The sequence below is a fragment of the Sycon ciliatum genome, chromosome 3, assembly GCF_964019385.1.
Source record: "Sycon ciliatum chromosome 3, ocSycCili1.1, whole genome shotgun sequence".
Classification (NCBI taxonomy): domain Eukaryota; kingdom Metazoa; phylum Porifera; class Calcarea; order Leucosolenida; family Sycettidae; genus Sycon; species Sycon ciliatum.
Window position 1 is genome coordinate 20982931 of NC_088645.1, and position 26265 is coordinate 21009195.

Below are 26265 nucleotides of genomic sequence, written 5' to 3' on the forward strand. Positions count from 1 at the left end.
GTGACTGCGCCCTACTAGATGGGGATTTGTATGCAAAATGTCACTAAAAGCGCCATTTCGTTCTTATAAAAGCACGGATGACCGCGATTGGCCCATATGTTGTAGTCTTTTGGACGCTGAGTCGACTGGTTTTGGTCCGAAAAGGCTGCGATGCAGCGTTCCTCCTTTATTCCCAATCGAACATGGTTGAAGAAGCGGTCACGTGCTCCTGGGTGCCCAAATCACCTGGTCACCGCGCCAGCAGGCGACAACTTTCACACCAAGGTTCAACTCGAGTTCAACTCGAGTGACAGGACTGCACCCAAAAAAGGTCAAACAGGCTAGTAAGTTGTACCCTGCAGGCACGGTGACCAGGCGACTGGTGTACGCACGAGCACGTGACCGCTTCTTCAACCATGTTCGATTGGGAATAAAGGAGGAACGCTGCATCGCAGCCTTTTCGGACCAAAACCAGTCGACTCAGCGTCCAAAAGACTACAACATATGGGCCAATCGCGGTCATCCGTGCTTTTATAAGAACGAAATGGCGCTTTTAGTGACATTTTGCATACAAATCCCCATCTAGTAGGGCGCAGTCACCCAGTTTCGGTGGAAGTGCGCGAGTTCGATTGGGATTCAAGTAGGAAGGGAGCGTCTCAGCTTCCTCGGACCAAGACCATTCGACTCAGCACCCCGAAGACTACAACTGGTGAAAATTTGATTTTAGGGTATACTTCCCCTTTAAGCTGTATATGCCGAGTTGAGGACTCTACTTCCTGTGATATGCTAGCAAAAGTAATGGTTCAGAGCTTGGAGTAATAAAAGACATGTACCAAATTCCGGTGCATGATAATAAATTAATAATAGTGCTCTCTGGAAAGCGAAAGCGAGAGACATTCTGTGTAAGACACGTGCAAGGCTATCGCTATACATGTACCTGGATCTCCTAAAATGGACCACCTACGGAGCCATAATGATCAAGACTCATCCCTTCAAAGGACTGGGAATTTGGGATGCGTCAGGCCATTATTATTGCATACCGATGCATTACTAGACAGTACCACTACACACAAGACAGTAATCAACAAGATTAGTCAAGATGTGAAGTCAACAGTGCTCAGCAGCTAGGATAGAGCAATAGAAGATAATGGTAAACTCCTGGTTTGGTAGCAGACGCGACGAACAATGTGATTATTCTGAGCAGGCAAGTGCGGGAACGAGCTGGCGTCAATACTTCGTGGGTAGACTCGGTGCGGATAAGGTAGACTGGTCGGTAGACTCGTCCGTAGACTCGGTGCGGATTATGCAACAGCGGGCAGACAACTGGATACAGACTAAGAAACGTAGCAGGTCGTAGGCCTATTACTGTCACAGTGTGTCGCTGTCAAGCACAACACCATCCTTCGAAAAGGCCGCCGTCGTAGCAGACATAATTATACCATGTATCAAACTTGAAAAGTCCGATGTTTGAATGGCAATCACAACCACAAACCAGGAGTACTCGTACTCAGCCATAGCCAAGGACTTGTTCTTCCCACCATGATACCTGACCTTGATCTTGATCTCCGCAGGTCATATCCATGGTACAGCGTAGCTCCTGGATCTGGCGAACTAGCTGAACTGCCACGGTCTTGGCTAGATAGGAGCAGAGCAGTAAAGGGGGCACTGAAGTGGCGTGCGGCCAAAGAGCAGCAGTAGTAGTAGTAGTAGTAGTAGTCAGATTTTCCATCACAACGTTCGTCTATCTCAGATCTCAGCTCACGTGTGGACGAGTGATCGCAGAGCACGTACAAGTTGCAGTCTCCTTGCCGCTAGAAAGAAAATAAGTATTCACGGTTGGCGTTAGACTCGGCTAGAGGCCAGGGTTTCTGCATTCGCAGGAACGCCACCACCCTTCAAGGACCTAGGCGCAGATACAGCTACCAAGCGGTGGGAGGTGAGTTGATCAGACCCACCAACGTTTTTCAAAGACTGCTAGCTTCGAAGACAAAACTGTACACGGGAGAGACGGTGCGGTGCTGAGAACAACCGGAGCAGTGCTGGTGATTTTAACAACTTTAGAGTGGCGAAGGTCTCAGGGTACGAATAGCTAGTCCCGCCCCAGAACTAGGCGGTCCAAAAGATGATGATGTTCCCCCGTTATACGCTGGGCATTGCAGGAGACACTGCAACCAGTGGGGGAATGCCGTTGAAAGGGACATTCCCTGTAATGAGTTTGTAACACGACTCTGCATGAAGCTGTCGCGACAGTTGGCAGCATGTACAGGTATTGTATGTATGACGTATTTTCTCGTTCAACGCTCACACACAGAGTATACGTTTAGAATGATGGGACTATTCCCTAAACGTGGTGTGAAGCCAGTGGTTGAGGTAAGGGACGGCGAAAAGACATCTCTTCGATCATGTGATCGGACCGTGCACGGAAAACTGCCAATGGTGAGATATGACTGTCGAACATGTTGGCCTACCCGTGCATGACACGTCTGGATCATGATGGACATAATCAACTTCTTACTGTCAGGCGTACAATTACTAGAACCACATACAACACAAAGCACTTGTCTAGACGTGAAGTAAGTAAGTTTCATTTGTTCTTTTTCTTTCAAAAATAATAAATTTGTTTTACTTTTTCTTTAGTTGTTGTGTCAGGTCAGTGATATCATGTTCTGTGATTGCCCGTATAAGAGGCTTAATCCCAGCACTTGTCTGTGAACACAAAGCACTTTGTCTGGGGCTTCGGGTCTCGACAGCAAGATGGATTTCTTTATGTGAGGGCCACCCACCTTGCTGTCGAGATCGGATGTGCTTGCCCATGGCAGCCGTCTCGCGGCGAAGCAAAGAAGAAACGGGCCTACCTACAGCGTGTGGTTGATGTTGAGCGAGCCACCTTCACGCCTTTGGTTTTCGCGACCACTGGCTCGAACGCTTCACTGCCAGTGCAATGTAAGTGGAGCAGGGGTGGGCTAGCTGATCTTGGAGCTGGCCCTGGCAACACCATGGCCAATGACACCACCCGTCGCTGCAAGTCCTGGGCCTGGGGTGGGCAGAGGGAAAACGGCGTGGTCACGGGCAGAACAGTGAGCAGCTACGGAGGAGCGGACAGATAGTGAAGCTTGTTAGGTTGTCAGCATGTTACGCCATGCTGCCAACCAAGCAAGGCTTTTCTAATTCTAATAGTAATAGTGATACTGTAATGAAGCGTGCAGAGGCACGGAGCCTGACGGAGGCAAGCCAAGCAACAGTGCGATGGATGGACACTCAGTGGTCGCCCGGCTGGGTAACAGTGCACCCGGACCTATGCTTATGGTCTGCAAAGCACAGCGCTAGAGTGGGATATGATCCAGACGTGGCAGATAGCTGGAGCAAGATCTAGGCCTATCAAAATGACGGTGTACACTCCACAACGGGTGGTACATAATGCTGTGTACTACAGCCAGCGCGAAGAGAATCAGGCAGGCGAGAAGGAAGGAAGCGAGAATTGCAGTGGATTGCATTAGCACTGCATTGAAGCTCTCCCTTCGCGTCTTTAACCCGCAGCGTCGCGCTGTTTTTTTTTGCTGGATATTCCTAACCGTGTAAGTCCCGCGTGAATCAGCCTGATGTTTGCCCAATCATACGGTCGCGGATTTGCACGTCTTATGTGAATAGCATAGCATTTGACGGTTCGACATGGAAGTCCTACTGAAGTCTTTGTTCTTTTCGTCAGCTCCCAGTTGCCTTGCAATTATTCCTGGCGGTGTTTGCTTGCAGAGTAGGGAGTAGTGTAAGGTGGTTATGTCCTGCGTCTAAACCTCGGACCCAGCAGAGCTTTGGGGGTAGCGGTATGGTACCTCCTCGGAGTCAGCTTCCCCGTGGGTAGTGTGGAGCAGATTGCCGGCCTACTCCGTAGTAGGTCTACTGAGTACAGGTACTTGGTCTCGAAGGAATCATTCGTTTTCCTTTCCTTTAGCTGTAGCCGCATCAGTAGAACACCAGACGTGTGTACCCAGCGGAAACATTTTTCCTAGAAAGTATATTGCCAAAAGTTGATAGTAATATTAAAATAAGGTTGATAGTGAGAGCAGGATACCTAGGCCGATTGCATCCATGCAGGAGCGTGGTGAACGGCTCGCAACGGATTTGGAGTTTCCCTGCGATGGCAACTTTTTCGCCGACTTTGGAGGGTTCCTTTGAGAATCGCCGAAAATCTACTAAATCTTCCAAAATCTCCCTAATTCTGAAGCCAATATGCCAACAATTCTTTCAGCCGATTTTCCAATATACTCCAATTTTGCAGCCCATTTTCGAACAATCAACTGATTTTGCAGCCGAATCTGATGTATTTTTGAACCGAGCGAAAAGCCGAATAGGCGAAAAACGGGCAGATTCGGGGAAAGCCTACTCTGCACTATGCTAGATCATTCATTCCTAGCCTATACATTTCAGATGTTTTGTCCGTTGGAGATAGATTTCCTAAGAACTCTTCTCAACTCCACTGCAGCGCTTTTGTTCCACTTGTAAACACTTCCATTCCCGTCACAGGCTCTCTCCGGCACAGACTCTCAGCTGCACAAAATCTGACCATTGACCATCATCAGGGAAATGTTGAGGAAGGGGAGGCAAACATGAACTATACAGCCAGAGGCATGTTCTACAACCCACACATTGAAATTCGCAAGAAAACCAACCAGTATTTATTGTTTTGGGGAAAAGATGCAAGCGGGAAACGTCTGAAGAAAAATTGACTGTCACAAGCAGAACTCGAACCAGGGATCTTCCGTCCCACCAAACAGTCTTTTTAGAGTATTCTCTTCTTTTTCTCCGTTGTCTGTTTCGTCTCCTTTCAAGTGAAGACGGTTTGGTATGCTTGCCAATTGCACCCAGAACATTCCTCTGGGCCTGGCTGTATTATTTATAGTTAATCTTTGCCTTCCATGCAAAATTGGCGACGTATTGGCAGACCATCATTCATTGTGTTTTGCAGCTGAGACGAGCGCTTATCACAACGTCTTCAAGTGTTGAAGTGGTATTCACGCAATGATGTTGTGCACTACCGTTATTCACACCTTGACTTTGTGGGTATAATAGTCGCCCGATGATTGCATTGAGCAAGAAACTCCGAGTTGCAACAACTCTGTAAACCTCCATTAAGCCTTTTGTATGTAAACCAGTATCTAGATTTTCCTCATTCCTATTGTCTGACGATCGCTGCGTGCGTAAAACTCGAAGTTACAACCCAATCTTCATCCTCCTCCTCTTGTTGTAAGTAGCTCTGCCCTTCGGCATCGAGCACTCTATTGGACAGCCTGGAACCTTTCTGTTTTACAAGAACACTGTAGTCTGTACAAATACTTAGTACTACTCCGCAGATTGTCTCTGCTTGATAGCGGAAGGTCAGACTGTCGTCCACGATGATACCGAGGTATCGTTCTGTGGCTTTTACAGTCGAGGTCTGGACGCTGCTGGGAAGATCGTGAATGACTCTGGTACTAATAGTAATACTGTAGTAATAATTATGTAGGTGCAAAATGATAGAGGCACCAGCACGGATTGTGGCGGCACTCCTCGGGTGGATTGCAGGGTTCCCGAATCCCTTCGCACTCATCATATCCCTGATTCATTTTGCCAGGAACTTTAAAACACATTCATTCATCTGGGGCACCGTGTAAGAAGAAGACCTTAGGCTCTGTTGGGAATGCCGAAGTAAAAAACAACAAAAAAAAACAACAAAAAAAGGTTGACAATGACAGGTGTCTCCTCCACATAATCATTACGATACTGATGCACAGCTGTACAGGATCATGGAGCGCACAGACCACACATGTACCGGTACGTACAGTATTAATTTTTTCCATGCTAATCCAGGTACTGAGTAGGTGATGATGCGGATGTGCGTTACTTAGTCTTTGCTTTTTTAGTTCTGGTTGAGTAATAATAATATTCGGTGAGTGCCAACTGCAAAATGGCATGCTAGTACTGTACAATCATGTACATAATAGGCAGTGTAGTGAAGACAGCCTAGACAGTTTGGGAGTTCGGCTCCGCTGAGCACAAAAGGTAGTACAGTCAACTTCGCTAATAACGACTGCGGATATAACGACAATTCGCGAATAACGACATAATTTTCATGCCCGGAGCAAAGTCCCATCCAACTGTGACACATACAATGAGACTTCGGATATAACGACACTTCGCGAATAACGACACTTTTCTGATGCCCCGCTGAGTGTCGTTATAAGCGAAGTTGACTGTAGGTGACACCGGCTGTCGAGAAAGTCAGCTGCGAATGGTACATGGTGTCAGGACGGATGCAGAACAGACTACAGTCAGTGTAGAACCTACCACGCACCCACTTCGAAGGGTAGATCTACTGTACTGTAGTGCATGACTGTGCTAGTCTACTGCAGTACTACTGGTGTTGCAAAGCAAGCCCATGGTCCATGGATAAAACCAAACGACAAGTAGAGGTCTACTGAGTATTTCTACTGGCCCATTTCCGTACTAGTACGTAGATCTACGTACATGTATGTACAGGGATCTAGACTAGGGACTAGACTGGCTGGTCCTGTCGGGCAGTCTCGTGATACCGATAGTTCTGTGATAGATTAGTAGTGGTCTTGACTTCAGGCTCAGACTCTCTTCCACGTTAACGCGTTCTTGGCCCGACCCCGTGGCCGTGTACTTGGTTTTGCCCAAATAATTATCAGTAGTGCACGCGTGCACCTCTCTCTGTACCGTGCGCCCGATCTTTGCGGCACAGACTAGACATTCATTCGTGGATTTGCACCAGTCCTAGATCCTGTGTGAATGGCAAATCATTCGTCAGCTCCGTGACGCGTGAAATTTACCTTTCTCTAATTATTCCTCAGTTCTTTTGCCTGGCAGTTAATATTACTACATTGTAGCGGTGCTTTCAGAGTGGGCAGTAGTGTCCGCTCGCCCTGCCCTGCGTCTAAAACCCAGACGGTGGCCCAGCAGAGCCAAATAATTTGGTGGTAGCGGTACAATACCTCCTCGGAATCAAATTCTGCGGCCAATGTGGAGCAGATTGCCAGCCTACGCGAGACGAGAAAGAAGTCATTCATTTCCCTTTCATAGCGTACCCGCATCATTAGAACCGCAGACGCGTGTATGCAGCATAATCAGAATTACACTAGGACTATAGGGAGGGAGCATGGCGAGAGCGGGTTATGGCTTCATCCGAATCCTCATCGCAGCCTGTGCCCTGAGCGTCATATTTCATCTTGTGCTGTACTGGCCTGGAGATGGGCGGGTGGGTCATGATTTGCAGGCACGCGCCGTAGCTGAATGGGCCATCGAGCGACACCGGCAACTCCGCAACAATGACGTCATGCAGCCTATGCCAGATGTGGTGGCAGCATTTGACGACGTGAAGAACCATGCTCGCGCCAAGGAGGAAATGGAGAACTTCATGAGCTGGGATGACGAGAGTGAAGCACAAGAGGTTTTCAAAGTGAAGGAAAACGCTGCACACCAGGCCAAGGTTCACATCGCTCAAATGGTAATCCCACCAAGGTTACGTACGGCTGTCGGCAAGTCTAATGATCTGCTTCAAGTCCTACCTGCAAACAATGCCCCACAAGCTCCTGACAATCGTCAGGCGTTGCAATCACGAGAGCGGATATTGGCGGCGGCATTTGGTAACAGCAATAGGATACCTGGCCCGGCTGCATCCAAGCAGGAGCATGGTGACCGGCTTGCAACGGATTTGGAGTTTCCCTGCAATGGTTACTGGCGTGCCCAGTGGGTTAAAAAGTGCCCACAGACGTGCAATTCAGAGCCGACCCGCATCACCGGGACTGTTCACTTCATCCTGCTCGACAACAAGTTTGGCTTCATGTTCTGGCTGGCCGTGCGATCTGCGGTAGTGTATGCCCGTGCGCAAGCCATCAATATATTTTCTGCCGTGGAGCGCTCGGAATTTGCAGATAACTGCTGGATGCAGCGGGTACTGAACATATCCACCGTGCATTTCTATCACATTCCCGCTCAGCGTTTCCCGACTCAGATCAACGGACATAAGATTGTTTTCATCCAGCACTACTCCGATTGGCTGCGCCTGGCGATATTGTGGAGCTACGGCGGTGTTTACATGGACACGGACTCCATCATTGCAAAGCCACTGCAGCCGCTTATGGCCAGCAATCACGCCGTACTGTCACGCCAGGCTACGCGTCGTCCCGGCAACGGAATGTTCGTGGTCCGCGAGCGCAGCTGCTTCGTCTGCCACTATGCGCGGCAGGCTTGCAAGAACTTCAGAGGGAACTGGTCGGATCATAGCTCTATGACGCTGGAGAAGATGTTTGGCGGTAAGCAAAAAGCCAGCGTGTCCATCCCGAGCCTAAAGAATGTAGTGCTGCTTGAGCATATGAAGGGCTTTTTCCCTTTCTCCTGGACTAGAACCGGCTTGTACAATTTATTTGATAAGCCCATCACACAAAAGGAGCGGCAGTTAATTGATGTATACGCTTTGCACCTGTATAATTACGTGTCAAAACAGTTTCAGCCTCACCTGTTAAACTTCACCTGGATACATGAACAGAAGTCTATGCTGAGCAAGACCATCGCTACCATTCTCCCGAGAGGTTTTGCCCGGCGAAGCATGGACACGAAGCAGTGCTTGCGATGGGCGGGCATCCCCGGGTGATTGACCCAGCTATCAGCGGTTTTGACCTGAATAACTATTTTGTAGATTTTAGCATATCATACATTTAATCTCTTGGCTATCTTTGAAGACCTGTTTTTCGCCGATTATTCATGCTCAATCTCTACCCATTTTGAAATCTGATATTTGGGTGTTTGATCTGATTCTGCCCGAATTTTGCCATGGTTTTACCGGTATTTATCGGTATTTTGGAAAACTTCGCAGGCTTTCTAGCATTTGTTATCGCATAAACAGTTTCTGCAGAACTAACCAAGACCAAAATCCGATAAGAAGAGTGAAACCCTAGTCCAAGGCTAAATGCGAATGGAACAGCTCACTGTAACCATCACAACGCAAAGGTGAACTACATACATGTACATGTACATAATTATAATGAAAGCCTTGCCTGATTTAAAGGTAGCATGCATTTTCACAAGGCAAGGACACACTGTATGGGCGACAGTGCTCCTGACTACAACCATAAACTGGTTGGTAGAGTCTCGGTCTTGCGACCATTTGAACCGTATGGGGCAATGCCCCGATTCAGACCCTCATTTTTTCCTACGCCCCTAGAAAGATAACGAGGGTTTGAACCGGGGCATTGCCCCATACGGTGGAGTTCAATGGTCGCAAGACATAAGGCCTCTTTTACGGGCAAACATAATACAATTGACAGTGGCATGGTCGCAAGACTTCACCAACCGGTTTATGGTTGTAGTCAGGAGAACTGTTTCCCATACAAAGTGTCCTTGACTTGTTGTTGTTGTTGTTTATTTTACTTCGCAGATTCTAACGGGCAAGTTGCCCAATAACAAGAAAGCGAAGGCAAAGAAAATAATACTAATAAAATAAATAACCGGGGGCAGCAGAAAATGAATAATAGCTTTAAGAACTCAGATGGTGAGCCAAGGAACAAATTTCCATGTTACAAATAATCGCTTTTAAAAGTAAAAAGAAAAGAGCGGGTGGTACAGCAGACTTCCTATTCTGAATTCCCTGAACGAAGCAGAGACATTAGCTGGGTACATGTCACTATTACACAGTAGGAAGAGAGCTACCTCGGTCGACATCAGTGGACGTGGACTACGAGTGGACGCGACATACGAGTGGATGCGACAGCAACAGTGACTGGAATAATGGGTGATACGTTTCATGGAGCGAGCGTGTGTGGGATGACTGACATCTTGAACACACTGCGTTGGGGGATGGTGCGGATGTCGCTGGGTAGTGCGTTCCACAGCTTGGGAGCGGCAACAGAGAACCTAGCCTGACCAGCGCGGCTTGCGGTGGGTGGTATGTGCGCTCCGATGTCCTTCTGCAAGCGGGTACGCCGATCTGGTGACCTTGAAATCAGTCCACAGAGCCGGTTCCCCGCAATGCCGTGGATGCATCGCCAGGTGAGCAATAGCGCCTTTTGCTTGTGCAGCTCTGAGATTCGGTAGAGTTCCACCCGTTGGAGCAGAGGTTGAGCCGAGTCGTATGGCCGAGCGCCAAAAACTGCGCGAACCGCTTTTCTCTCCAGCGTCTGGAGATCCGTTGCTTGCTGGGCAGTTAGACAGAACACGAAACAACTTGATGCGTAGGTCAGATCCGGCATCACCACGGACTTCAAGTAGGTGACTCGGGCCGCCAGGCTCAAGCATCTCCGAGTCCGCCAGAGGGCACCTACTTTGCGGGACACCTTTGCTGTAATGGCTTTCAGGTGTTGCTGAAAGTTCAGCCCCTCGTCAATGATGACGCCAAGGTACTTCGCGCTGGTGACTGTCGGCAGAGCTTGGCTGCGACAGAGGACTGTGACCCGGGGTCCAGCGTCCCTACCAGGAAAGACTGTGAGAACTTGACTCTTCTTCTCATTCAGAATCAATCCTCGCTCTTCCAGCCATGCAGCCAAGGAGACTGCGGTGGAGAGCGTACTGGCAACAGCCTGAGTCGTGTCAGCGCTACAATATACTGCCACGTCATCGGCGAACTGGATCGTGGCTGCGGATTGGGCTACTTGAGGAACATCTCTTGTGTACACGTTAAAGAGAAACGGGCCGAGCACCGATCCCTGGGGCACACCGCAGCTGCAACAGGTGATTGTGCTGCTGCTGGCCCCGAAACAAACTCGCTGTGTCCGCTCACTGAGGTAGCTGATGAGCCAGCGAAGGGGTCTGCCTGTCACTCCTAAAGCAAACAGGTCCTGAATGAGACGCTCATGACTGACTTTGTCAAATGCCTTGGAGAGATCGAGAAAGCACACTCCCGATACCTGGCGTCGATCGCGGGCCTCCAGGAGCGTGTCCGTCAGGACAACCAATGCATCTTCTGTTGAGTAGCCATGCCGGTACGCAAACTGCGTGTCAGGCAGCGCATGAACACGGGAAAGCTGACCGTGTAACTGGTTTTGTACAATCCGCTCGAGGATTTTCGAAATAATGGGTAGTAGAGATACTGGTCTATAATTCCCAGGGGAAGCAGGATCTCCCGATTTGAAGAGGGGGCGAACCTCTGCTAGCTTGAAGGCCCGAGGAACGATACCCGATTGCAGGGACATGTTGAACAGTTGGGTGAGGCTTGGTGCGATGATGTCGGCAGTGGCGAGCAGCAACGATCCTGGGACCCCGTCACTACCGGTTGCTTTTCTGGCGTCGACTTTACGGAGCAGTTCGTAAACGGAACCTGCATCAGACGCTCGAAAATCCGAAAGGACTTCCCCTCTCAATGGCCCCTGAGGTTCTGCCAATATGGGAGGTCTATTGGCGTCGGTCACAACTTGATGGAACGTATTGCCGACCTCTTCAACGTCGCATGTAGGATCCGGTTGGGCTGGGGTACGGCCTGTAAGGCTGTTGATGAGCTGCCAGAGCTTACGAGGGTTTGCAGATGCAGATTGACATGTCTGATGAAAATACGAGTTTCGTTTGCGCCGAATCGCGTTAGATGCCTGCGTCCGAGCCAGTTTGAATGCACTGTGAAGTGCCATATCTTCGGGGTTCCGGAGCCAGCGCGTGTGCAGCCTATTCCGTGTCCTGATGAGTTGATACGTCTCACGGTCGGACCATGGAGGTAGAGGCTTGCGGCGCGGTGGTACAGTCTTCATTGGAGCATACCTGTCCAGGACAGTCATAAAGCGCGAGTGCCAATCATGCCACGTATCATCCACGCTTGACGACTGTGGAAGGGAAGGGAAATGCTGAAGTTCTTGCTCCAGAGCGATTCTGAACTCAGGGATACTTATATTCCGAATCCGCCTGGCCTGCTTCGATTGAGTCTCTGCACGAGGAACTAAAATGTTCAGGTTGGCGAGCACAGCGCTGTGATCACTGATCAGACAAGGTATCACCCTGCAGCTGGATACCATCTTCCTGTCCGTGAGGACAAGGTCAATAAGGGTGCCTTTCGGCGTACTTGGTGTGATGCGCGTCACTGCATCCACGCAGTTGGTTAAGTCGAACGTGCAGCACAGGCTCTGTAGATGGGTTCGCTGATGATTGGGGTGATTAGCGGACAAGTCCACATTGAAATCCCCCAACACCGTTAAAGACGTGGCTGAAGAGCCAGCACTATGCATGGCACTTTCTAAATCAGTCCAAAACTCCACGGATGTGTCAGGGGGCCTGTAGGCGCAGCCGACACGATGATGCTGTCGATGTATCTGTACGTCAACCCACACCAGCTCTAAGCCGCTTACGCTTAGATCTGGGCGTGGTTTGATTGGCAGGGTGGATTTGTAATAGATACACGTGCCGCCACCTCGCCTGCCGCTGCGATCGGTCCTTGTGAGGCTGTATCCAGGAATAGCTACTTCTCCGTCACCAATAGTGCTGTCCAGCCAGGTTTCGGCCAATCCAAAAATATCAAAGTCCTGCACCCGGAGGAGTGCCGTTACTTCATCTACTTTGTAGCGCAAGCTACAGACATTCAAAAAACCTAGTTTAAGCGTTCGGGTATCCTGGGTGCTCACCGGAAAACTGATGGTGGCAGCTCGTGGAGAGAATACCTCAGCGTGTGGATTTAAAGACGATATAGCAGTGAAAAGTAGTAATTAGTAAGTAAAAGAACAATCATGACGAGGACTAGCATAGAATCGAGATTACAAGCAGAAGTTTACCGGTTATTGGCTTCCTCGCCGACTCCTCACACGTTGGGCAAGGCGGTGCATCTCTTTTGCAGATGCCTCATTTGCCCATGCGACTTGGGGGTCGAATGCCAGGACTCTTGCGCTGAATGTGTGCTTGCCTGATGCGCGGATGAATCCTTCGTCATCAGGTGAAGAGTGACACCCCTTCCCACGAGAGAGCGAAAATGCCGGCACTCCACGTGTAGCCTCTTCTGCTGGCAGGGTTGTTGGCGTGGCGACTGGTACAGAATAAGCTGCCTGCCGTACAGGTATCTTAGAGACCCTTGGTGGTCGCGTGTTGTTGTTGTTGTAGAAGTTTATTTAACGTCGCACCACAAACAGGCGATTTCGCCTCCTTTGATACATGTGGACGACAGAAGGAATGAGAGAGAGAGAGAGGGGGGGGGGGGGACAGAAGTATGGAGAGAGGAAGGGTAGAAATAAATAAAATGTTTTTTTTTCTCTTTTACGTTTACTTTATACCAGGCGTGGGCCATCCCCTGTACATAGGTGCCATCATTTTTCTTTGTTTCAATAAAATTGTACTGTAAGGATAAAAAAAAAAAAAAAAAAAAAAAAAAAAAGTACGAAGTGTGATGCGTTCGTGTACATTAAGAAAAGCGATCCTGTCAGCTTTTCTATTATTGTGTTCACATGGCAAGAAAAACGACACCGCTATGCTACGTAAGTTTCTACGTAAGGTGCTCGGTATTTCACTTAGGCTACGTAAGTCTCTACGTAAGGTGCTCGGTATTTATTAGATCTACCAACGGGTGGTAGCCGCGTGCTGTGCACGTGCCCGGCAGACATTGTGTTCATGCAGTCCGTGTTTGGATGTGCATGCGCGAGGAACTAATATTTTTTTTACTTTCTCCTTTGGAACTGCTTCTTGTATGAGCTGTTTCGGATATTTCGTCTCCTGGCCTGGCTTATTTCGTTTCGGCGCTGCTGAGACCTCCTTTCGCGGAATATTACTCAATGACAGGTGAGTTGACCAGTTCCCTTTGATTCATTTGCTTGTGCTGACTCTTTCATTTACGAAAAGTGTGCTGATTTTGGGCGGAATGCAATAAATAATGGAAAAGCTGACAGGATCTCTTTTCCAAATTTAGCTTTTCCGCTGCCGAGGCCTCCTTTTACGGAATACTCGATGACAGGTGATCTCTGAGTTGACCGGTTTCCTTCGATTCATTTGCTTATGCTCACCCTTTCATTTACGGAAACGTGTGCTGATTTTATTCTGATTTAGATCCATTTTTATCTCTTTGCCCTTGTCTACAGTGTGCGAAGAACGCGAGTTCACCTTCTTGACGATAAGGCTTATGTTAAATGTGTTGTCGAAATACTCATATTCATTGTACATTGGTACATTACAAGTAAGGCACTGGTCAGTGGCATACTATCGTTGGCAGTTCCCAATCTGGAGGGAAAGGTTCAAGGACCCATTGAGTTTGCAAAATAAATTCGCATATCAGGGAAAATCTCCATTGTGGAGAGGTTCAGTAAACTTGTTTGCTTCATACGAAACAAGCCAATGGGTGCAGTCTCGTCTCGTGAAGATCTCGTACTTGTATGATTGGATTTGTTTCCTCGAGTCTGGGCTGTTTGATTTATTATTTGTGAGTACCACCGAGATTGCACTGCCCCAAATAAAGTTTCGTGCCGCCAAAGCAAGAATTACGATCTGCAATCTGTTTGTAGTACCTGCAAGAATGTGCTGTACATGTATCGTACTTTCTCTGTTGCTGTTTCAGTTGCCGTCATGTTGCTAAAGAAGCGTTCAGTAGAGAGGTTCTGCAAAACGAAAATTCGAACGAAGTTTCGCGACAGTCTTTGCGAAAGTGTGTACGAATTTTTGCACGAACGTTGCGTTCTGCACATTTTCGTAGTTTGCGCGGGCCAAGTGCACGTACGCCATGACCCGATCTCAGGAAAGTGTGTACGACTGTTCATTTCGCGTTCCCTGCAAGTTTCGCGTCCATAGTTGCGAAAGTTCGTGCGAAGTTTCGCACTTCATGACGTGGAACGAAAGTTTGTACGCATTTTCGTTTTGCAGAACCTCTCTAGTGACTCTTTATTTTGTTTCATACGAGACGAGTCAATGAGTTGGTGTGGCTTAGAATCTTTCGCTGTAGAAGAAATCTATTCATATGTCTATTGGAGAAATAATTGTATTCACTGGTTATAAAATAGGTTAAGACAGACTCACAGAAGAAATACCATCGGTCCCTTGGTGTTCGTCCTAAAGAGGTTCGACTGGATATCATTCACACTCACCAGAAGATGTGTAAGATTTTATTATTATGGAGTGCCTTGTTTATCTCTCAGTACCTCCAACCATAGCCTTGCCCCTTTTATCCTCAGGATCAGTGTAGTTGTTGGAATGAGGTGTTGGACTCAACAATGTATTTGTTTACATTTTAATACATGTTTATTGTTCCTCCTCTGCTGTGTTGTTTTAGAAAATCGTGGACTAACAGTTTGAAGTCATTGAACTACTTCCAAAAGTTGTATCGACATCGGAAACACCCTAGTAAAATAAAAGTTTTAATAATAATAATAATAATAATCAACAGGATTACGATTTCAGTGCAATATGATGCAGGATGACCTTATCACGATAACCCATGATTATAAACCATTATAAACACAGAATCAACAAAAACATCTGCGACACGCACCTGGTTACATTTCACAAATAAATCTGATCGAGGTTGGGGAAATCTGAAATATCTGAAAGGCAAGACAATTTTATGAGTCATGAAATTCTGCTACAGCAACATGCACAGAATGACCTCTGTATAAAAAAAAAGTATCACCACGATCCACCACTACTCACATGTTTCGCCGCAGAAGAACATTATTATTATTATTATTTTATTTATTTTACTAGGGTGTTTCCCACAGACCTATGGTCTTCTTATGGGAGCCCCTAGAAAGGTTAAGCATGAACGAACAAATGGGCGATATTCTGTACAAGAGCGAACAGTGGAAGGCAGCATATTCCACCGATCAGAACCTATGTAGCCAAGACGAGAAAAACCAGCTTTAGTGTGGGCATGCATTATGCTAGTGCCATTTTCTGCAAGAAAAGGCTTGCACATCAATGCGTATAATTAGGTATTGATACGATGTGAAGGCCATCATTTACATATTGATATACAAGTTGTAGGGCATTCCATTGATATGATTGGTGACAGAAAAAACAAAAGAAATTATAGCAATAAAAACTGCTTTATGGCAGTTTTCTAAAAAAAAGTTATTGTGTTCTAGTCCATGGACCCCGTCTAAAAAGTAAGAAATTAACGAAATGTGATAGCTGAAAATTAAAATTTCACACAAAACCTCACAATAATCACACACAGAATGAAAAGCTACATGAAGAAGACCTTTTAACCTCGTGATCCTCTTTCCTATGCATGCATGTTGCCAATTGTTGTTGCACTACGAGTTTAGTGTTGAAAGCAGCATTTCAAGTGTTGTGATTATTGTGAGGTTTTGTGTGAAATTTGAATTTTCAGCTATCACATTTCGTTAATTTCTTACTTTTTAGACGGGGTCCATGGACTAGAACACAATAACTTTTTTTTAGAAAACTGCCATAAAGCAGTTTTTATTGCTATAATGCAGCATTTGGGCGTGCAGGACAGTCACGTGCTTGGTGGCCAGATACACCACAGCGAAAGCACGTCTGTATTTGGTCGCGGTGATGTGTACGGTACGACCTTTTCTGAATGCTAAGCTTGCAGGGTACACCTTTCTTCAGAATCATTAGCACCCGCGTCGTACCCCCGTGAGAATTTTGAAGTTCTCAACAGTGACAATTTCGCAATCAATATTGCCGACAATTTCGCCAAATTCCCCCAAAGCCGACTCTATGTGGCCCAGATGCAATGCGGGTTCGCAACCATAAATGTAAACACGGGTAGCGGATACTGTGCCATCTCCCGGTAGCACGTCAATGCTCTTACCCTCCAACTGCAGATTTGCTGCGACGAGCTTGTCCCTGGTGGCGAAATCACGCAGGGTCAGAACACAAGACCCGGGCCGGCCGTGCAGGTCGATCTGGAGGACATCTCCAAGCGAGAGACTGCAGGCTTGAATTGCCTTTGCTACGTCCAGATGCTTCACAGTCTTTGGACACTGGAAATGGACAGCTGGCCTGTCCATGTCAGAGCGCTCAATTTGCCTACCACTCGGTATTTAGAAAAAAGACTCGTTCATGCTGTCATCGTGAATACATCATGCACAATCGTCATGACTGTAATGTACGCTGGCAAGGCAGAAGGGAAGCGAGAGCCGGTGAAAATGTTTTGATATTACATGTACATACCAGTACATTGACATGTACATGTACATGTAGACCTACAACGAAGGAGAGTTGGGCTGAGCAGGGTAGGGGTGAATTAAACATCCAAAAGCTAATCCAGGATTGTGCAAGAGTGCACTGCTCTCCTTCCGTTTGCATTGGCTTGTGAGTGGAATTAAATTCAAACAGGTGAAAACAGCGACCAGAACCACAACACCACACAATAGCAAAAGTAATCATCGGAAAAGGGATTTTTCTTTTGTCTAGAAACGCCGCGTCTCCAATTCTTCAATGTACTAGCGCAGTAAAACCTGGTTTAAGCGACCTCTCGGTTTAGCAACCACCTGCTCTTAACGACCGTTTTTCCATGCACGGACAGTTCTCCATAGACACTGTGGGACCTGGTTCTAAAGACCACCTGGCTTTAACGACCGCTTTTCCTTGCACCGTGGGGTGGTTTAACTGACCTCTCGTTTTAGCGACTACCTGCTCTTAACGACCGTTTTCCATGCACGGACAGTTCTACACAGACACTGTGGGACCTGGTTCTGAAGACCGCCTGGATTTAACGACCGCTTTTCCTTGCACCGTGGGGTGGTTTAAGCGACCTCTCGTTTTAGCGACCACCTGCTCTTAACGACCGTTTTTCCATGCACGAACAGTTCTACACAGACACTGTGGGACCTGGTTCTAAAGACCACCTGGCTTTAACGACCACATTTCCTTGCATGTGCCCAGCAAGGTACCCCCGTACTAGTTTGAGTTTTTGGAGCTCCACCATCCAAGGCTTTTTTATTGTTGTATTCGTGCTGGTTCTCGCAAGAAAAGCCATGTCTGGGAGAGGTACGTATAGCCAGTCTGTACGGACCCCGAAAGCCGGTGACTCTGGTAGGCGGAAAGCCGAAAGTCCTCCTGATGATTTGAGGTCGAGTGGAAAGTCTGCTGCTGGCATCTCCGGTATCCCTAGGTCTGTTGGTCCAACCAGTGCTATAGGTTCCACCTCTTCTGCCAAGGCAGCTGTGGCCCCAGATATACTCACTGATTTTAAGGTGTGTATGTCGGAACTTCTGGACGAGAGACTGGCAGTATTGATATGTAATGTTGACAATTTGAGCAAAGAGGTGAAGGATCTCAAGGCCAGAGTGAACGAGTTGGAGCGCGAAAAGACGGAACTGGCCAGCACCGTACAACCCCTGACAGAGGATATGAGTACCCGTACTCATTCTGCAGTGTCTAGCCACGTGCCCCATGACATCGTGTCCACCGTACGCCAAGTGGTTGAGGAAGAGTGCATGCAACTGCAGATACGGGACAATGTCATTATTTCAGGCATAGAGGAGGACACTGAGGAGACGCTAGTGGATGTGCTGGCATCACTTGTTCCGGACATAGAGGCATCAACCTTCACTGCAGCAGACCGACTCGGACGACCAGGAGGTGATCGACCAAGGCTGATCCGCGCCAAGATGACAGCCACCACCAAGGCCAAATTGATGGATGCGCGCTTTGGCTTGAAACATGGTACGAACCCAGTTTACGTAAACCACGATCTAACTATGCAACAGAGAGAGGCCCGTCGAAGTCTCCTGCCGAAGTACAAGCAGCTCCGTTCACACGGCGTGAAGTGTTTCCTTCCCCGTGATAAAATCCTGGTGGATGGCAAGCCCATTACAGAAGAGAAGATCACGCAACTCTTGATGGCCCCAGGTCAGAGCAGTATGCAAGGATAGGATCCTCTGGGAGCTCCCAATCAAGTAAGAAGTAAAACCCCAAGTAATATCCACTCTGCATGTCTCCTTAAATACTCTGCCCATGACCCACTTGTAGTAGCACACATAAACATATGCAGCCTTAGAAACAAAACTCATGAAATTCAACAACTATTGTCTGACCATAAAGTTCACGTCCTATGCATTACCGAGTCTCACCTGGACTCCACTGTTAGCGATGCTCGCCTTAACATACCTAACTTTAATGTTTTCCGCTGTGATCGCACTATACATGGTGGCGGTGTCTGCATTTATGTTCATTCTCACTTTGCTGGAACCGTAATCCAACGATCTACAGGATCCACTCTAGAGATATTAACTGTCCGTATCCGTCTTGCTACCAAGCCACGTGCAACAGACATTAGTGTGTCCACCTTGTATCGCCCGCCGTCTGCCACAGTGAATTTCTGGGACCAGTTGAGCTCTGAACTTGATTTAGCACTTCAAACTCCGAATGCATTAATCCTAGGCGACTTCAATACTGATGTCCTCCAGCCAACGACTCCAGGATATCACCATCTACAGCGTGTCTGTGCGGAGCATCACCTCAGAAATGTTATCACTGAACCCACTCGTTTAGCACGCACCTGCCTAGATCTTGCTCTGGTTACAGACGGCTCCCCTGTAGTCAAGGCGGAAGTAGTCTCAATGAACGGTGTTAGTGATCACGATCTCATCATTGTCCAATGTGCCTATCAAAACCTTGAGCCCATTCCTGCGCACACTCACAGGCTGATTCGGAAGCCTGCACCCCATTCTATGGATTTTGACCAATGTGGCCAGGAAATCAGTGAAAGTTTCAGAACTTCGGAGTCGCCCACCAGCCTGGACGGTCAAGTGAAGCAATTGTCCACGTGTTTGAGACATGTTCTGGACAGAAATGCCCCGATCACTCAGCTCAAGGTGTCTGGATTTGGCAGGCCTCGTCGGCAACCATGGGTTACGCCACACTTGAAAAAGCTTCTTCAGCTTCGAATAAACTTGCACAGGAAATTACGAAGGAACCCAACCGACGGCCCCCTCCTCCAGCAGTACCGGGCAGCACGGCGCGAGGGAACCATCTTGAATAAGAAACTCAAAACAGAATACTGCGTGAAGGCATTCAACACCCACAAACGGAACCCCAGAGCCCAGTGGCAAATCCTGAACAAGCTTGCAGGACGAGAAAAAGTCAAATCACTACCTAAGGCGACTATATCCGACCTGACAGCCACATTTGCAACCGTAGTTTGTGATCCTGCAAGACCGTCTGAACTTGTTCTACCCAGCCCACCAGTCGACATTCCCACTCTCGACGAGTTTACGCCAGTCACACTAGAGTATGTTGAAGATGTCTTGAAGTCATTGAACAGCCACAAAGCACAAGGTTCCGATGAAATACCACCATGTCTCCTCAAAGGATGCCGCACAGAGATCGCTGGCCCACTCACCGCTATCATCAATAAGTCTCTGCATACAGGCCAAGTTCCAAGTAGTTTTAAGCATGCACACGTGTGCCCACTCTACAAAGCTGGCGACGCAACTATTGGCTCCAACTACCGACCAGTGTCACTTTTGCCAGTGATATCCAAAGTGCTTGAGAAGGTAGTACACCGACAACTTGTTGCATTCTTCGACAATCATCCGGAACTCGGTGCACTACCGGAGGAGCAGTTTGCTTACAGGCGCAATCACAGCTGTGAAGACCTTTTGGCGTATGCAATAAACGACTGGCAGCTGGCCTTGGACAAGAAGCAGCTGTGTGGAGCCATGTTTGTAGACATGAGCAAGGCCTTCGACCGCGTTCAGCATAGCAAGCTCGTGCAGGAACTGGCTTCAGTTGGCGTCGGAGGTGTGGCATTGCGTTGGTTCGCAGACTACCTTACTGGGAGAACCCAGCAGGTCGTTGTCGGCGATGCCCGAGGCAGTACAGAGCCCTGCTCACGTGGTGTACCACAAGGCTCCGTGTTAGGCCCCTTACTTTTCTGCATTTATATCCGGCGTACCCCTCAGAAATTTCAACATTGCCGTGCTCTCCTGTTTGCGGACGACATCGCGTTCTACGTCATTGGTCGCAAGGCTTCAACCGTGCTCAGAATGCTGCAGACAGATCTCTTGAATCTGGATGACTTCCTCAGCGAGCGGGGACTGGTGCTGAATCCCAAAAAGTCCCAGCTACTGCTGCTCAGACGACCTACTGCGCAACTGGACGTGATCCCCAGCATCACCTGCAAAGGCACCGTAATCCCCGAGTCCAGCCATGTTCTGTACCTTGGCCTCCTATTGGACTCGTCGCTCAGCTTCGAGCAGCAGGTTGAGCGTGTGTGCGCAAAGGCACAGTGCAAGGTTGCCTCATTCCGCCACGGGCGCCGCGATGTCTCCATGACCGGCCGCCGCATGTTTTACCTGACAATTGTCCAGAGTACCTTGGACTATGCCAGCACATGTTATGTTCACTGCTTGTCTGCTAAACTCAGAGACAAACTTGAGTCAACCAGCAATAGGTGCCTAAGGCGAGTGTTTGGCCATGATCAGTATACTTCTATCGATTTCATTCTCACCAAATATAACCTGTATACTTTCTCTCGCCGTGTAAACTTGAAGCTGTTTGTGTTTGTTTTTAGGTGTCTATCTCGTTGCACCAGTCCTCTTTTAAGCACGATATTTACCCCCCGCTCTGCATCATGCCGCACAAATGCTGCTACCCGCGGTCAAGCTTCAGCCGCTCTGAACCTACCCAGAGCTACGTCTCGTTACGGCCTAAATGCTATTTCATTTTTGGCAGCAGACAGATGGAACATGCTTCCACCTGGATGTCGTCAAGCTAAGCCCCTTTCTGCATTTGTCACAAGCACCAAGTCATTCCTAGGGTTCCCAGTAAAAAGGCAACGCCTGTTGGGAGTTCCCTAGTAAAATAATAAATTCTACTACTACTACTACTACTACTACTTGTACCGTGGGGTGGTTGCTTAAACCAGGTTTTACTTTACGTGCATCTGCGCAATCCACACCAGTCCGAATGAACACTAGGAAATGTTTGAACCGAACGTTTTCGTTCCTTTCTCTATGGACTCTTCCATGGAATAAGGCACAAAGGAATGAGACAGCAATTGTACGGGCAAAGAATTGAGGGAGATAACATCACGCTACAAGTGTGAAACGTTAGTGGGTCAAAAGCAGTATGAAGATCAAATAATAGTACTAACACATCGAACGTATCAAGAGGAAAAATAATGGTACTAACACATCGAACGTACATGTATAAAGAGGAAAATAATAGCCAGGAGGGACACTGGGGACGCTTTGAACAGAGAGACAATCTCGCTGGTCATTATTATAGTAAAAACGTAAATAATCTGGAAGACATGGCAGTCGGTTTACTAGCTAGTCATGATCTATTTAGTAACATCATGCAGATCTTGTCTAGGATGACATAACATGGCACTCAGGGACGCCGTTTGTCATCATTTCTTCTTTTTAGGTGCACGAAAGATATGATCGCCGTGATAGCAAACAGGAAACTGCCCTGGACCCAGGCCGCCTTCCTTGCTCCTGCCGTGTCAGTGCCATATTGGCAGCTCAGCGGGTACGAATGCGTACACAGTGAGTAGAAAATAAGAAGACTGGTGCGAAATATATCCCCAAGAACTGAGGCACAGACACTAGTGTCTGGGAAGGACCTTTTGGGGCGCATGTTTGAGCACTGGTCGGGATCCAGGAGCACAGCGAACGCCACCCACAGAATGATAAGGCGGCGACTTGTGCAGCTGTCGGGATCGGCGGATTGTGTGAATTTCACGACAGCGTGGTAAAGGGTCACGATAAACACGTCGCGGTGATTCAAGTCACACTTGTCTTCTAGCCGGTCCAGGACCCCGTCGTGTTCCACAGCCTCGACCACGTCAGTCTGATGCGGCAGATGCGCCACCAGAGAGGGAATAACGAAAAAGACTAGCAGCATACTTCCCTGCACCCGGGAAGCTACCTCCACGCCATCTCCAGCATCAGCGCACGCTACGGGCTGATTGTGTGACAGAAGCAAGTACAGGGCGAACCAGACTGGGCGCAGCCATCGCACCCACCCCGTAGACGTATCCTGAGAGAAATGACGAATCGTGTACACGATACTGATAAGCACCAGTCCCACACAGTCCAGAGCTATCTCAGGCTTGGCACAGCTCTCCAGTAGGTGGGATTGCTCCGTCATTGGTATAAACTGTGCTGCATGACCACCATCCTTCTCATCCGTGTACTGGTTGCCCGTGTATATGGCTTGGAAGAACTGCGTCAAAGTTCCATAAGCGGTGGCTAGTCCAATTGCGACGTGGTCATTTGCGAAGACGTTTTTTAGTTGTACTAATCGATTGGACGTCATTCTGCTCGCCTGGCTCAATGGGATGTCCTTTCCTGGTCAATCTCTACTGATATAACGTTACTGCAAAGAATACAAAGTCAATGTTGAACGGGTGAATGCTCTCGACCAATGGCACGAAGAACGGGATGTACTGCTGGTGCCTTTGTTGGGATTGTCTAGTACGCCAGTCTCGAGTCATCGTTTTTATGCTAGGATTGTCTGGCTTGGGGTACTCTCCTGACCGATATGTGTGTGACGGAGAGTGGGAATTCGTGTGCCGGGTTTGGATTCGGAGCTGGCTTGGAAAGCTGCTGATGACGTTCGTGTGTCAGCTCACGTCGACATATTCTTCCCTCAGAAATCCGTGCGTCTGTCGATCCGATCGAAACATTTCGGACCCAGCCTTTCGTCCGCACATGCCGCGTGTTCATCCTGCAAAGGGACGATCCCCTACCCCTAGTCCGAACCATTCAGAGGCATTCTTCTCTGACAGCCCGTGCGTCTGCCAATCCGATCAGAACCGGTTGGATCGAGCCATCATGTCAAAATATGCTGTGATAAGAGTACAGAAGACATGGTTACGAGCAATAGCAGATAATGCAGTTTATCTACTGTTGATGCGAGGTATGAGTAACGGACAACTACTGTAAGTACTAGATAAATATGCAGTAAGACATTACATTACGACCGTGTACATTGTACAGTATGTGCAGGAGAGGTTGGTGCGACTTCGGCGATACTTGGTGAATTGTGTGTTGCTCACGACGTGGTAGTTTGCTCGTTTCCTTCCGACTTGAATTCTCACTTGACTGACTCACGACTGCCATCCAGAGCACACGAGAAGTCCATCGACCCGTCCACTCGGCAAACCTGCAAGAAAGCACCACTCCCTGCTCAATACATGTACACAGTGTTTCGGGAATTCACTTCTCGTCAGTTGAGCTTCAGCAGGTTGAGGAAGATTGTGCCTGAACAGCACCATTTATTCCCGTAGCTATGCAGAAGACGTTACTTCAGTAACGTCTGGCGCTAGCCAGGGTCCACACAGCTTTAATTCCCGTAGCTATGCAGAAGACGTTACTTCAGTAACGTCTGGCGCTAGCAAGGGTCCACACAGCTTTAATTTGGTGTTTGTTTGTTTGTTTGTTTGTTTGTTTGTTTGTTTGTTTGTGTCACACTTGGCGCTATCCTGTATCTATCCCGTACTGTACCGTACCAGCAAAGACAGCTGGCCAAAATATTTTTGTTTGTTTGTGCCATCGACATGCCTGGCGCTATCCCGTACCTGTCCCGTACCATCAAGAGTACGGTACCATCAAGAGAATGAGTATATATGCGAAGTGTATGGGGGGAATGCATTCAGTGCAGTAACATTAAATTTTGTGTGGATTTGTGTGCGAGGCCGAGATCCCACTAGCAGGCTGGCTGGGCCGCCTGTCGACCAGCCCGGAAATCGCATGTAGGCCGATAGCATAATAACAAGAGTACATAACCCCCCAGAGTGTGCAACGCCTGATCCAGCTCTGCATAGGGTCTTGGTCGAGCGGAATCGGATCTTTGCGTCATAATACCGTACACATCCGAGGGGAACCCGGGAAGTCGCGGGTACTCTTGGATCAAAAACAATGGTGCCCTGCCTCGAGACCGGCCTTGCGCTGGTGTGAAGTGTACGCATGACATAAGAAGATCCGATTCCGCTCGACCAAGACCCTACACAGAGCTGGATCGGCGTTGCACACTCTGGGGGGGTTATGTACTCTTGATAATAATTATAACGTATATACAGTCACTCAATCTGCGGACAGCATGCTGTTTCGTTCTTTTTGAACTCATCAGCGCAGCACAGAGAAAATGAGGCCGAACCTGATAGCAATGAAAATAAAAATTTCCAATCAGGCCCGAACGTACCTTGCCAGAGTGCTCAAACTGACAAGTCAGTCATGTAGATGTATAGCAGGGAGTCATATTATGTAAACGACTCCCTGCTGTATGGGGAGATTTTCTGGAAAGAAATACGAAGTAGGGAGACGAGTAAATGCATTCAGAATGGATGTTAGTTGCCGTCAGTATAATAATAATAATAAGAAGAAGAAGAACGCCCGTGATCGGCAGAGTCAGCGCCGGTCCCAGGAAACGTCAGGACAGACATCCCGTCGACTCCAGAACGCCCGTCATCGGCAGAGTCAGCGCCGGTCCCATAGCTATGCAGAAGACGTTACTTGTACTTCAGTATCTCATTGAAACGTTTTTGCAAAACAATGATGTAGCTAATCAAAGGAAAAAGCATTTCCATCAGTTCTAACAACATGCACGATGAGCTAGGCAACAAAGCATAGCGCAGGGCCCTGAGCTTCCAAGCTCTCTCGTTATGATCTCCAGGCACAAACATCACCTGTGATACAAACTTTCAGAGACAAACCAGCGCGACAAACACCTCGTGAACACCCAATAGCAGCGGGAGTCAGTGTCGCTCATGGAGGTGCTGAACAAACGCTGAGGACCGTCGGCCATTCACAACGTTGTCGCCGAAGTCGCACCAATCTCTTCTTCACATTGTTGTCCCCGGCGCGGGCTTGCGAATTAGATGGTTTGGAGGAGGAGGCAACAACCTTGTGAATGGGCAACAGTCCTCAGCGTTTGTTCAGCACCTCCATAAGCGACACTGGCTCACGCTGCAATCTGGTGATCACGAGGTGTTTGTCGCGCGGGAAACGGGGCGTCTCTGTAAGTTTGTATTCCTGGTGATGTTTGTGCCTGGAGAGCACTATACCTACTCAAGCTCAACTGATGAAGGGTGAAATCCCCGAAACACTGTGTATTGAGCAGGCCTCAGGGAGTGCCGAGTGGTGCTTTCTTGCAGGTTTGCCGAGTGGAAAGTTCGATGGATTTCTCGTGTGCTCTGGATGGCAGTCGTGAGTCAGTCAAGTGAGAATTCAAGTAATTACCCGTTCTCAGGAATTGCTCGGCCTGGTACTGCCCCATGCCAGATTGTATTTTGGCTATCACTCTGTATCTTATCTTGGAGCTGACCGATGGAACGCCCTCCCTGCCGCGATTCGCACCATATCCCTACCTGCTGCATTTCGCTCCGCTATCTTCACGTGGCTAGGGCACCTTGTAAGAAGACCA

At 48.3% G+C, this 26265-nt stretch overlaps 2 protein-coding genes across 2 annotated transcripts; both read left to right on the forward strand.

Moving 5' to 3' along the window:
• Nucleotides 1-6625: 6625 nt before the first annotated feature.
• On the forward strand, nucleotides 6626-8964 carry LOC135811711 (uncharacterized). Its single transcript, XM_065324947.1, has one exon. The coding sequence runs from the start codon at nucleotides 7133-7135 to the stop codon at nucleotides 8624-8626; it is 1494 nt and encodes a 497-aa protein (XP_065181019.1). The 5' UTR covers nucleotides 6626-7132; the 3' UTR covers nucleotides 8627-8964.
• An 8900-nt stretch (nucleotides 8965-17864) lies between these two features.
• Nucleotides 17865-21805, forward strand: LOC135812924 (uncharacterized). Its single transcript, XM_065326142.1, has 3 exons — nucleotides 17865-18555; nucleotides 19102-21023; nucleotides 21797-21805. The coding sequence occupies exons 1-3, from the start codon at nucleotides 17865-17867 to the stop codon at nucleotides 21803-21805; spliced, it is 2622 nt and encodes an 873-aa protein (XP_065182214.1).
• Nucleotides 21806-26265: the final 4460 nt, after the last annotated feature.